General features: G+C 40.0%; 1 protein-coding gene across 2 annotated transcripts in view; it reads right to left on the reverse strand.

Annotated features, from left to right (window-relative positions):
- LOC115781212 (unconventional myosin-IXAb-like) overlaps positions 1 to 13,995 on the reverse strand; it is a 145,286-nt gene that overhangs the window by 66,615 nt on the left and 64,676 nt on the right. For both annotated transcript variants that reach the window (XM_030730734.1, XM_030730733.1), the window contains 4 exons: positions 12,823 to 12,917; positions 11,554 to 11,616; positions 6,982 to 7,081; positions 4,311 to 4,364 (listed from right to left, as the gene is read on the reverse strand). In XM_030730734.1, coding sequence (XP_030586594.1) covers positions 4,311 to 4,364; positions 6,982 to 7,081; positions 11,554 to 11,616; positions 12,823 to 12,917 — 312 coding nt within the window. The remainder of the gene's footprint in view (positions 1 to 4,310; positions 4,365 to 6,981; positions 7,082 to 11,553; positions 11,617 to 12,822; positions 12,918 to 13,995) is intronic.

Genomic DNA, 13,995 nt, shown 5'->3' on the forward strand with positions numbered 1-13,995 from the left:
GCGTTTAAGAATGAATGAGTAAAGTAAAGGAATGAGAAAGTGAGGATGTGCATGTATACAATCATAGTATGTGTGTTTGTCTCCTCGAGCCCTCCAGTCGGTCAGCATGTCTCTGCTGCAGCAGCGAGCTTCTCTCAGGCACATAATTAGCACATTCCACAGTGACCGGCCAGCGAGAGAAGACACAGGAACCCATAATCCACACTCTGGATCTGCCTCTTGTACACTCTACCATTCAACACTCATCTGCTTCTCCATTGTTTTCCTTTGGCTTCTAACTTGTCAGGAACTGCAGAGCCAACAATCAGAGTATTTCTCCAGTGAGCTTCTCCAATTCCAACAAAGGGGTTTTGAGGCTTCTCGGGCTACATCGAGACCCAGGAAAAGACAGTTTTCAAATTGCCGGGTATGTTTTAAATCAGCGCCAAACAGCACAATGCGATACATTGGAGGAAGTTGAGAAAATAAAGAGATCAATTTTGGCAATTGCAATGGAATACTTCGGTTGAAAACCAAAACCTTAGCTAGTGGTGCTTAGACAAAAGTAGAGAAAAGAAGAAGGGATACTTGAGTGCACTAAAGAGATGATTAAGAAACAATCTGTTCTTACTTATTTTAAACAAAGAATCTATTCTCACTTCAGAACATGAAATTGTAATTTTAGGCCAGTTGCAACACTTCTGGTGAAGGTTTACACTAAATCAAGTCAGGAACCCTGCTGACTGTGCACATGAAGCTTTTTAACAGATCACTCGAGGATTCTGCTAAAACTGAATGTGCGTCCAGTCAAGGCTTTCCTGTTACTTACCATGACTTAGTCATGATCTATGCCATCGACGAGTCAATTTTGAGCCAAAAACAGCATGCCATCCCATCACTACACATTCCACACAACCAAAAACCAGAGACACCCAAACAAGCACAAAATGCAAACCCGCAGCCACCGAGACTCAGAACCAAAGACCAGACTGCACACATAAATGCAAACATCCAGAAAATGTTTGGTCTTTAGGATCTTTAGTCAGATTTTTCATTCGCATGTGTTCGTATTATATTTTTAGTTCCAGATGCGGCATCTGGAATTTGTAGACACTTGTCACTATTCAAAGTGTGTCTCTATTTACTGCAGCACATATTGACCAGTGGCAGAAGTCAGAGGTTAAACAGGCCCAGAGGGTTGGTCAGGTCATCAGGCAGCTGTCAAAGGCTGCCACTCTTTTAGTGTGTGTGTGTGTGTGTGTGTGTGTGTGTGTGTGTGTGTGTGTGTGTGTGTGTGTGTGTGTGTGTGTGTGTGTGTGTCAACAGTGACATCATCTACTTGGGCGGCAAGGGCACAGACTCATGAGGTCATTCAATGGGCCTTGGGTGTGTCAGTGTGTCAGCAAACATTGAGTTGGGAGGATTGTGCAAGATGATAATAAATGGAAGGAGCCATCCGAACAGTTCGTGACGTTACAGGAAAAGTTCAAAATTATGGAACATAATAACAAATACAGTCAGGCTCGCTAAGTATTTGGACAAAGACACATTTTTTTTTTTGTATGTTATCTCCGTATACCACCACATTCTTGTCTTGGTTTCTTTACAATGGAAAGAATTTGGCGATCATTCACTTTGGTTTTCTGTGGTCTTCCAGGCCTTTTGACGTTCTTGAGCTGCCCGGTGCATTCATTTTTTTTTTTTTTTTTTAAATGTACCAGACTGTTGATTTGGCCACTCCTAAAGTTTTTGCTCTCTTATATGTTTATTTTGTTTTTTCTGGCTAATCATGGTCTCTATCACTTGCACTGACCTCTCTTTGGACTTTATATTGAACGTTCCAGTGAACAGCTACCAAATGCAAGCATCTTGATTTAACTACAGACCTTTTATCTGCTTAAGTGCTCATGAAATAATGAGGGAACAGGCCACCCCTGGCCATGAAACTGCTTGTCAGTTAATTGCTCAGTGACCTTTGAATCCAAAGACCTTTGAATCTCTGAAGATTGGGGGGCTATACATAAAAGTAGCTTTAATTCCTAAACAGTTAATGCAAAATTTGGTTAAACCCATTGAGTTAAAGCTAAAGGTCTACACTTCAATCATATGTATTGATTATTTCTTTTCACTTACCACTCACCCCCAACCAGTTGCGGCAGATGTCTGCCCCTCCCTGAGCCTAGTTCTGATGGAGGTTTCTTCCTGCTAACATTTGATTGTCGGGTCTTCTCTGTATTATTGTAGGGTCTTTACCTTACAATATAAAGTGCCTTGAGCTGACTGCTTGCTGTGATTTGATGCTATGTAAATAAAACTGAACTAAATTGAAGTTGAATGCTGATTGTTTCATTTAAGATCCACTTTGGTGGTGTACAGAGGCAAAGTTCTACAAATGGCATCATTGTCCAAATATTTATGAACCTAACAGTATTCTTTTGCGCTTTCTTTGCAAAAATGTGATGCAATGATCACTAACAATCATGTTTTTTGTACCTTTAACAACAATTGAATTAAAGGCATAAAAGTATTTAGAATTTTAAAAAAACTGTCCAATAAATATATAAGATAACAAATAAGCTGCACTTGCATAAAACCAATTTAGTGCAAGATATGAATTAATAGTCCCCTCATAAAAAAACCCCAGTGGTTCCTCAAAGGTTGGTAACTGGTCCAAAGGCCTCACAAGCAAAGCACAGAAGTCAATGTGGTTTCATAAAAAATTACAATTACTATATGGTTCGAATGACCCAGAGCATTAAAAATAAATCCACAAAAATTTCTGAAAACACTCCAGCAGCAAAAGTTGCATGTTCAATGTGATTTAAATGAGGCTTCTGGCAAAAAATTGTTAAATATACTAACTGTTAAATATTTCTAGGGAAGCCTTAAAGTAAAGATTATTCTGCAGGTGTGGCTTGAGAAATGTCCATAGAGGTATCGATCCAAGATCAATTTTGCCTCTGTAATCAATGTAAATTATTGGGGGGCTCACAATGATGGCAGCTTTTTAGAGTCCTCGTCAAGAATGCAAAATACTCAAAATATAAATTGTTTTCTACTCAGAACTAAAAAAAATAAAGTTTCAGAACAAAAATACATAACGGGTCCCCTGAAACAATTTCCTGGATAAAAGGAGAGTTTAAAAAGTCAGAGACAGAAAGCCAAAGTCAAGAATCAAATACAGTAAGTCCACAAGTGGTATTTATACTGACCAGCTCTCATGTCAAGTGTTTGCCTCCCAGCAAAGTCAAAATCACATAATCTCCCATTAGGAGATACAGAATCCTTTAAACAAGCACGACGAATCCCACTGACCAAACATTACTCACTTCAGGTGGAGGCCAGCAAGACAGCAGCAGGCTCAAAGACCAATGAAACAGCAAAAACACAAACACACATACACACAAAACGGAGCACACAGCTAGAGGGAAGTTTCAGGATGTGAAGCTGGCTAATAGACTTAGGAGTATTTCACCAGTTGTTCAGGTTCCTGCCGACCCTATCCTCAATGTTACTGCAAAGCATAAAATTATATTGAAATTTACATCCTCGCCAAAATATTTGAGGGTCCTCACCACAAATGCTTGTTTAACACTGATGTAAAGTTACCTAAAGTTTTGCTACTGCAAGACTACTTCCACACTTTTGAGTGCATGAAGGCACTTTTAAATGCTGATGGGCCCTGCCTCTCTCCAACTGTGGTAAGCAAGCCTTGTTATCAATATCAGCGATGCTTTTGTGGCTCTATATTTCCTTCATTTGACACAGTGACAGTTATAAACAAAAATATCATTTATGTAGTGGTGACATTAAAATCCTGAACCTTCCCTTTGAAAGATGGTAGCTTCAAGTTTGACATCATCACCAGTTTCCCAGCAGCAAAGCACCCAAAAGCCAAAGATAAGTTTGAAGGGATTCCTTATTGTTTGAATACTGCTTGGTTAATGAGCATCTAACCACAGCCTGTTATTTATTTCTTTTAAAGAGAGAGAAAGAGTGAAGAAGAGATCGTTTACTTTGAAATCAGGCAAATACCTTGACTTACTGGAGGTGTAATACTTCATTTAGGAGTAAAAAAACCTTTACTAGTACAGAGAGCAAATGTCTTGAGACAGTACAGTACAAAGATTACACTAAGGAATCCCTTAAAACATTCTAGAGCACAACCAGCGGAGGTCAGTCCAGGTCGCCTCCATCTTTTCACTGAAAGCAGGCGGGCGTGGAAAGCCAAGAAAGAACAAGACCAAGACTGGCACCAAAAACCCAGAGTACCACGACACACCCATGAACACAGACGCACACAAACAGCTCGTCATCCACACAATACTGACCAGCTCACTCTCATAGTAATTGTCCCAGTGGAGTTTGTGCGATTTCTTTGTCATCTGGAAGTAAGGCAGAGCGGGTTAAGAAGGCTTCAATTACACATACGTACAGTAAGAAAATGCAATTTAAAAAATAAATAAATAAATAAATGACACATGCTGTTAAGGTGTGAGGGGGAAAAAAAAAAAAAAAACCTCACAAAAACAGATACACACATCCACAGAGTCACAAAAATTAAACCCCGGTGACCTCATCAGAGATGGCAGTGGAAACTAACTGCATCATCTCCAGCAGTACGAAAGCTAATCTGTTACACTGTGAATGGTGTAGTGGTGGAAAAAGTATTTAGATATTTAACGTAAATAAAACTTAGCAGCAAATATGATTTTAAGTCCGATCTAAATTGAAACTTTTTACGCCAGTACTCTCAGCCATTCAATTTACATTACATAACTGGATAAATACTGCTGATCCCTTAATGTTGGAGTTATTTTAGTTATTTTTTTGGTCAAGTTAGTGACCACTTTAAGTTAAATATTAACTTTATGCTTAAATCTGTACCACACTGCCAAACTTGCTCATATGTCTGATCACAATCAACAAAGGAATTAGTAACTAAAGCTATAAGAAATGAATCCAAATCAGTTCCTCTGGCCGCCACTTAATGTTGGCTCCAAAACACTGATGCCTGCTAGGCCACTGCTCCAACTAATTTTAGCCACTCGCTGTGTTTATGGTGTCGGCGTCTTTTGGAGCATTTTTTAACTGAATTATCTGACAAATGTTACGCTGCGTCTCAGAAGTCTGTTCTTCAGTTTTGGTGAGTGAAATTTTAGTTTTATTAGTTTGACACATAGTACTCATTAGCCAATGTGTGTGTCCGTGTGTTGCACCTGTACACTTTATTTATGGACGCAGATTTCTAACCAAGTATCTTTTATGTGGTTTATTCTGACTCCAGAAAACAGCACAGAGGCAGCCAAAACACAATGTTTAAGCTTCAGGAGTCCAGAAATTGACGAAGGCGTGTCCACAGACAGTATAAAAAATGGACACAGCCACCACGACTTAACCCACTGGTTAGTGAAGTCCAGTTAGGAAGCCTTGAGCTGGGGAACAAGAGTGACCAACCAAGATGCCAGCAACACGTTTTTAGCCAGTGAGCGTATCATGGATAATGATTCAGATAATGACCATAAATTTTAACTTCACACAATTGTGCCCTTAAAATCATCAGGAAGGTCTTTACTGGAGGGGGCAAAGGTTTTGTTTTCTGATACACTTATTAAAAAGGGAGGTAGAGGTATTTTTGCAACCAGAGGAGGTGTGTTTTCTGGCCATTAAAAGAACTCAGGATTAATGCACTTAAACACATTGGCCTCATTTTTGGCATTATAGAGTCAGCAGATTTACACACTCAAAATCACAGCCAATAATAAAGAGGGGTTACAACTTTAAAATATTTGAGTAAATGTACTCTAGTCAAATACTGTGCTGTTCTGTTCCCACTGAGGACAGAATAACAAACGCAGCATCTCTGAAAGAGTGGAGCACTACGTGTGGACAACCGGAGTGTGTGTGTAAGTGCGCACGACTGCCGGCACCCTCTGCGTGAGAGCTAGTCAGCGCCAGACTGACTCCTGAGTTTTGCAGTTGCCATGGAAACAGAGCTGCATGGTAAGCTGGCAGCTAACAAGAGGGGGTTGTTGTTGTTGTTGTTGTTGTTGTTGTTGGGGAGATTAAAGGAGAAAAATTTTATTTTTGGGGGGCAGACGAGGAAAGACGAATTTTCTGTTTTTTTTTTCATCTTTTTTTGTGCTGCTTTTCCAGTGTGCTGCCTTCGTAGGAAGAGTGAATATGAATCCTCCCACATCAGTTGCCAACATGCACAGATGTGCTGCAGAAGATACACACATATGTGGGCTTTTGGCGTGTGATCAAGCATGTATACGCACTCAGCCACACATACATGTGAGACACAGAGTTGAATTTCTGGGCTGGCAATCAAAGATTTGAAGATGTCCCAGTTATGTTAATGAGTAAATAAGACCCAGCAGAGGTTCTATAGCCCTATTAATCAATAATAACTCAACCTGGTTTTCATTTCCGATGAATATTTGCTACTTATGAATCTAATCAACATAAATTTAAAGCTTTAGCATCTTCCTTTATATCACAAGTGAGACTTTTAAAAATGAATTCACAGTGCTGTTACTGCTGTTGCATTATTTTACTCGCCAGTGTTCAAGCAAACAAACAAACAAAAAAACCCATTTTCCATCTGCATTGGTTAACATGTTACCAATTACATGCAGCAACTGGCCAACACTACAAATTTATCTTTTTGGTTTTTATATTATTAAAGTATTTATTCTTTCTATATGATAAATGGTTGCAGCTGTATCAACTGAAATTTTCCTCTGGGATCAATTAAGTATTTCTGATTCCGATGAAAAGCAAGCTTAAAATCAAGTTTTTTGTCGACTCAACCTTTCCATCTCACCTGTAGTGTTTGTGTCACTCTTTATTTGTAACTCACACCCCCCCCCCCTCCATAGAAACTGGATTTTAATCACTTGATAATATAATTGATTAATGTGAAGTCTATCCAGAAATCAGCATTAACTTTGCTATCTGTATCCATGTTTGGGTGTGTGTGTGTTCTTATGTGCGGACCTGGTTGAGGTAGTGGTATTCCTCAGGTTTGAGCAGGTGGAAGGCCTTCCTCTCCTCGTCACTGGCTCCAGCCAGCAGGTAGTAAAACACATGGTAGTTCCTACAGAAACACACATCAACATTAATTCTCTCAGAGGTGAACTGAGGACAGCGGCTTTCATATTTCCTCGCTCTGCTGAAACAGCCCCTGAGGAGGAAACTCCTTTTATTTTATCTGCAGCACATTTCTTAAAACAAACCTGCAACATGTAACAGATAAGTCACCCCTCCGACCCAACCGCCTCACATTTCAAGGCAAACAAAGGGGCAGTGTGGTGTGTGGGCTCAAGGTAATGAGTTGTGATTAACCGTGACAAAGGCTGGGGCTTCGGCCAGTGCACTGAGATGTAATTCTATTACAGCTGGAAACGAGCTTCACTTCTCTGCAGAGGGACACTTACTGTGTGATGGAGTGGTGGAAAGTTATAAAACCCAAGGAGGATATTAAAGAATCGCAAACTGTAAGCCGACATTTTCTATCATCGCAGCTCTCAAATAAAAGCTGCTGTTATATAATCTCTACATAAGATTCTAAAATATTGCAGTGTTTTATTCTGAGCTCCATGTACGGCAAATACACAGTTTGGGTAAAGAATAGATGGACTCTGCAGTAATGAGCTGTCCAGATGAATGCAGATCAGGCTGTTTAATGAATACAGCTGTTTCAGGGTGAAGGTTACTTGTTATTTCCCTTGAGCACAACCATTATTATGGGCGTGAAAACAGAAGCGAAACAAATGCACTCGACCCCAAATTATTCTTGTTGACCTACCAGAAAGACATTTTTTACAACCTTTCTTTGCCACAGAGTTCTTCACATTTAACCGCGGACCTTTAGCAGAATATAGTATCAAGCAGCTTGTGCTGATGACCATATAACTGATGTAACTGTAATGTTACCCATTTTTAATGCCAATCACTAGTAGTCCTGTGGAGCAACATCTGTAAGACTTTGCACGTGCGCTCTCCTAAATTTGCTTTTAGGTAGCGTCAAGAAATGCATCAATGACAGTGAGGAAGAAGACTACAAGGAAGTAAATATGGATATAAACAGGGCAGAAATGACCATACATTCACGTGCTCCAGTGATAGTGCCATTAGTTCAGGATAGCTCAGGAGTCATTCTTCCTACTTTAGTGTTTTCATGTGGTTTAAAATTGGAATCCGGACACAAGATCAACTCTACAAAGATGTGCTGCTCAGAGAGTTTCAACTGATGGCTATTTCTATCCAGCAATTTTCTTCCGCTTATCCAAAGTTGGGTCATGTGGCAACAGGCTAAGCAGTGTATTCCAGATGTCCTTCTCCCCAGCTGTGCTGTCTAGTTCCCCCAGGGGGATCCTGAGGTGTACTCAGGACAGAGTGGATATATAATCTCACCAGTGAGTTCCAGGTCTACTCCTCGAAGGGGAGGCAACCAGAAGGCATCCTGATTAGACGCCCAAACCACCTAAATTGGCTCTTTCAGACATAAAAAGGCACGGATCTATGAGCGTCCTCCAGATGTCCTCATACTCTGTCAACCAAGAAGAAGCACCATCTGACCACAGTGGAGAGCCTTGTATGGGTTCCTTGGAGCTGTGATGTCCAGGGCAATATCAACCAAGCAAAATGGTTCCAGGGATCCAGACTAAGACCAACTGAAAAAACTTCAATCAATCTGACAACTCCGACTACTCCGAATACTTTCCTGGATGCGGGAATCCAGGGCCTTCATTCTGGAGCCAGATCTGGTAAGGACAAGCCCAGCTGAAATGTCATTATACACGGGGCCTGGCCAGGAAACGTTTGAAGAAATAAAACGGATCCTCTACCAACAGGTACTATGGTTGCTTTGCAGGCTGGGAGCCAGGCAACTGCTGGAGTCTAGTCGGATTAACGCCCAGTGCTGCAGATTCTAGGTTTTCCAGTAAGTCATAAATATAAATCAATGCCTTATGTGACTTTTAACCAAGATAATGGTTACTAGATTACTTGTCTAACTAATCAAGGTCAGTAGAGAATTATTAATTAAATATTTATATGCATCAATCAAAAGTTTCTTACTATCAACCAAACACGAACCTTTGCCCACCATATTTCTGCCTATATGTTGACCACACCACCACAAATAGGCCACCAAAATTTGTGACAACTTTCCAAGTTGTTCCAACTTGAGTTCTCCCCATCTGGAACTAGTTATTCTGGTTATTATGACACCAAATGACTGTGTTGTTAAAATATTCTTAGAAATCTGCTTTGCGAAGCAAAATTCTTCATTCAGTTCAATTCAATTCTATTTATGTAGCACCAATTCACAAGTCTCCTCATGGCGCTTTATATTGTAAGGTAAATACAATAAAATATTATAAAGAAACCCCAACCATCACATAACCCCCTACGACCAAGCACTTGGTGAGAGTGGGAAGGAAAAACTCCCTAATAAGGAAGAAACCTCCAGCAGAACCAGTTTCAGGGAGGGGCAGTCATCTGCTGCGATCGGTTGGGGGGTGAGGGGAAAGAGAAGAGAGCAAAGAGAGACAGGACAAAAGGCAAACTATGGGACAGTTTAAAAGTTGCTAATGAATATATAAATATATCAGTGTTGTTTAAACAAACAAGGTGAAAAGAGATGAATGATGAAGAAATATTCAGTGCATCATGGGAAGCCCCCCCAGCAGCCTAAGCCTATTGCAACATATCTAAGAGCTAGTTCAAGGTCACCTGATCCAGCCCTAACTATAAGCTTTATCAAAAAGGAAAGTTTTAATCCTAATCTTAAAAATGGAGAGGGTGTCTGTCTTCAGAATCCAAACTGGGAGCTGGTTCCACAGAAGAGGGGCCTGAAAGCTGAAGGCTCTGCCTCCCATTCTACTAAAGATCCACAAATAAGCCAGCAGTCTGAGAGCAAAGTGCTCTGTTAGGATAATAATGTACTATGAAGTCTTTATGATATGACGCGGTTTGATTACTCAAGATTTTATATGTGAGGAGAAGGATTTTAAATCAAATTACGAATTTAACACGGAGCCAATGAAGAGAATCTAATTTGGGAGAAATATGTTCTCTCATTCAACGGTGTTTGTTAGACAACATAAAAACAGATTCAACTTAAAGGACAATTAACACAAGATATAATAACTAACAATGATAACTACACTTGTGATTTGTGTGACATAGTAATAATCCCTCCCTTGTACTTGGGGCATTTTCTGACTTCACTTCCATCAAAGTACAGTCATTAAGCCCCAACAGCATCCCTGGAAAGTTCAACTAGTTCACTCCCTAGTGCTTTTTTCCTCTCCACTGGGATCGTACAAAGGCAACCTGCCACTGAACCGGCTTTAAGATTTAAGATAGTTTGTAGTTTATTATCGGCTTGCCCCCCCCCATCTCTGCGCTTCAAGGATGAGCCGTCTGGGAGGTCCTGACTTTAGTTTCTACCCCTATCAATATGGCTGCCAGAGCCTGTCATCAGGATGAAACAGAAACCCAGGCCAGTCAGGGTTAGAGGGATTAGATGACTGGTGGACAGTTTTTTTTCCTTCCTCACATGAAGCCATTGTACTGCTGGGATCAGTGACTTTTTTTTTTTTTTTTTTTTTACTGTCACTTGGGAGTGATGAGCAACATGAGGGACAGTTAGGGTGTGTCTGCGTGTTTCCTGAGAGAAGAAAAGCTAACGTATTTATAGGATGTGGCGGCAGGTGGAGATTCATGCATGTAAATGCACCTACTGTATACGCAGAGAACAGACAGTGTTACAGTTACACTGAATAGGAAATATGAATCTCTGTAGAATATCTCAAAATCTGTATATTTTCTAAAAGATAAATCTGGGCAAAGTATTAATCTCATTCTGTGTCCATAAATGCCTAAACTTAGAGGGAAACCTGATAGTTCCACAAAGGGCAGAAGCTTGAGTCAGATGGACACCTGATATTTCCTTGCAGGGAAAATGAAGGCTATTTCAGCATCGAGTTTCTTAGACAAACAGCATGTGAGCCAAAAGATATGGATTTAACATCTTATCTCTCAGGTGGAAGAACTTGTCTTAGTGTTTCAAGTATCATATTTAGATTATTTATGGCTGCACCATTTGAACCTGCACTTATTAAGATTCATTGTTTTCATCTTTTAGAAAATTGGGATTCTGTAAAGGCAGAGACACATTTTTAACAGCCTTTTTTTTTTAAAAAGACTGATTTTATGTCTTTAAAAAAAAAGACATAAAATCTTTTTTTATGTCTTTTCTGGTGACAGTCTTTTTTTTTTTTTTAAAGACTGATTTTATGTCCACACATAGCAAAGAGTCGGATCCTTCCTGCTGCAACAAGATGCTGTTTATATGCAAAGGCATGAGTGCTGCTGCTGATGTATCTGAGCCAACTATTGCAGATGACAAATGTTCTAATGATCAGTATCTACAGAAGTCTGATGTTTTCACAGTTTTATCCAGCAAAAAAAAAGAAAAAAAAAAAAAGAAGAAGAAGAACAAATACAGTGCATCATCCACAAAACCTGCATGTGAATCATCCTGTGGTCTGCGCTCACCTCTCATTGTGCTCCTGGTACACCAGACGTGATTTCTCCAGCAGGTACTTCTCTACGTACGCTCTGGAAATAAACATAGATGCAGCCGCATTAAGTCAAAAGAGTCATTTAAGAAAAAGATGCTGCACCTCTGATCAAAAATGAACAAACTCTCAAAAGCCACATTCTCACACGGACACTGAAAGTGCTTTTGCTTGTCATACTCATAATAAATAGGGTGTTTTAACTTATGAGCAGAGGAACAGATAAGAGTCAGAATAATCTGATCTGCGGTTTTCAACAATTTGTGAAATGAGACTTTATGTAATCTCGCGCTAATAACGGCCAAATATAGTTCCCTGTCTCAGGCAAGTACTGCAAATACTTGTTTTAAATTCACAATAATAACACAATATTAGAGTATAAATAAAGGTATTGAGGGCTCAGTGATCTGGTGGGAATGTGCAGAGTTAAAAGATCAGCGACATAAGGAGGCCCGAGTTCATTTAAAGACTTGAAAACAAATGAGAACATCTTAAAATCAATCCTAAAACAGCCAACAGAAGGAAGCCAATACGGGTGCTGCTGTATGTAATCTCGCTTAAATCTACATTTATTGGAGACTCTTTTCCCAGAGTGCAGCAGGTTATGTTGGTAGTGTAGCTGCATATGTGCACTGTGTATATAGCAGAGCCCGATCGATATAGAATTTTTAAGGCCGATACCAATATTTGATGATTTAAAACTCCTATACATCGGCCGTTATTTTTTCAGAATTTTTTTTACACTAAACATAAAGAGATTACCCTAAAATTTGTTACATGTAGTAATTTATGAGTCCTTGCTAAGATAATTTGGCACTAACCTACTTTTGTCTGCTCACTTATTCACGAGGGGTTGCCACAGCAGGTAGCTCTGCATGTCTGATTTGGCAGACTTTTTAAACTTCAGATGCTTTTCTTGTGTATAATTTAACAATATTGTTGAAAAAGAATCGTATAGTTAGTTTGCGCACTGCCCGTCTCTGCTCTGATCAGCTAGTTATTTTGTTTGTGGCATATCACAGAACATGTTGCCAACAGGGAAGCAGTTTGTAAAATGCTGCAGTATCAACACTGATAACCAGGTTAATGGGTGCTTCAATATGTTTTCACTTATCGACCTTATAAAAGCTGATACATCAGCAAATAGCTAACATTGGCTGATATTACTGACCCCAGCGACATATCAGTCAGGCTCTAGCATATAGTTTCTATGGATATGTTTTATGTGTAAGCATGTGTCTCTCACCCCCTGACTGTGCCACTCTCCTGATAGTTGACCTGGATGAACTTCCCAAATCGGCTTGAGTTGTTGTTGTGGGCCGTCTTAGCGTTCCCAAAGGCCTGAAGAGAAAAACAGAAAGGGACAGGTGATGATTGCCAGGTACAAGATGCAGGCAAACTGTGATCAACAGTTTACATTCGTAAAATAAACCAAGCATCAACAGGTCAGGGTTAGTCTTCAGATTTCAGTCTACTTCATACCTACTAGCAACCTCTATGATGGGATCTAAACTCCGAAGCAAAGTCAAAAAGTGGTTTAAGGAGTAGAAGAGAAAACTACCAATCACAGCACTGCAAGAGAGGTCATGAGGCACAGGAAGAGGCCTGCAAGAGGGGCACACACACAAATACACAAACACGCAGTAAAAACTCACAGACACGTCAGACACACACTAAACTGCCAAATTCCTCTGAAGGCAAACAGTAGAGCACTGAAAACAGACACAGTCACTGCTTGTGGGAGTGTGTGGGCACCTCTGCTCCCTCTCTCTCTCTCACACACACACATACACACACACACACACACACACACACACACACACACACACACACACACACACACACACACACACACACACACACACACACGGAGACTATCATTAGAGTTCCCTAGAGGACACATTCAGGTTCTCATTAGCAGTCTGATGGGCCTCACTGGGGCTGGTTAGTTAGGCAGAGGAGAGGAGAAAAAAATAAGAGAGGCAACAAGGAAAGGGAACACAGCACACAGATAAGATGCAAAAGAAAGTGGGGACAAGAAAGGAGAAAGAGCTCTGAGATAAAAAGAGGGAGGAGAAGCATTGGAGGGGAGGGAAGAAGGGATGATCTTCTGTGACACGATGAAAAGAAAAAATATGGGTGAAGCAAAAAGAAGATTTAAAAGATGAGAATAGAGGAAATGATGAGAGAAGAGCAAAAACAAAGAGACAAAGAAAAAAGAAATGAAAGAAAAGAGAAACCAAAATATAGAGAAGAGGACTGGAAACAAAGAAAGCCAGGATATAGATACTGATAAGACAAAAAATGAGATTGTTAAGAAAGGGCAAACAAACAAACAAACAAACAAAAAAAAAGAGTCTGCACTACATTTCACAACAGCAGTGATAAATTTTCAGGCTGATACAATCAGTATTTATGA

Source organism: Archocentrus centrarchus, chromosome 6 (genome assembly GCF_007364275.1).
Source record: "Archocentrus centrarchus isolate MPI-CPG fArcCen1 chromosome 6, fArcCen1, whole genome shotgun sequence".
NCBI classification, from domain to species: Eukaryota; Metazoa; Chordata; class Actinopteri; order Cichliformes; family Cichlidae; genus Archocentrus; species Archocentrus centrarchus.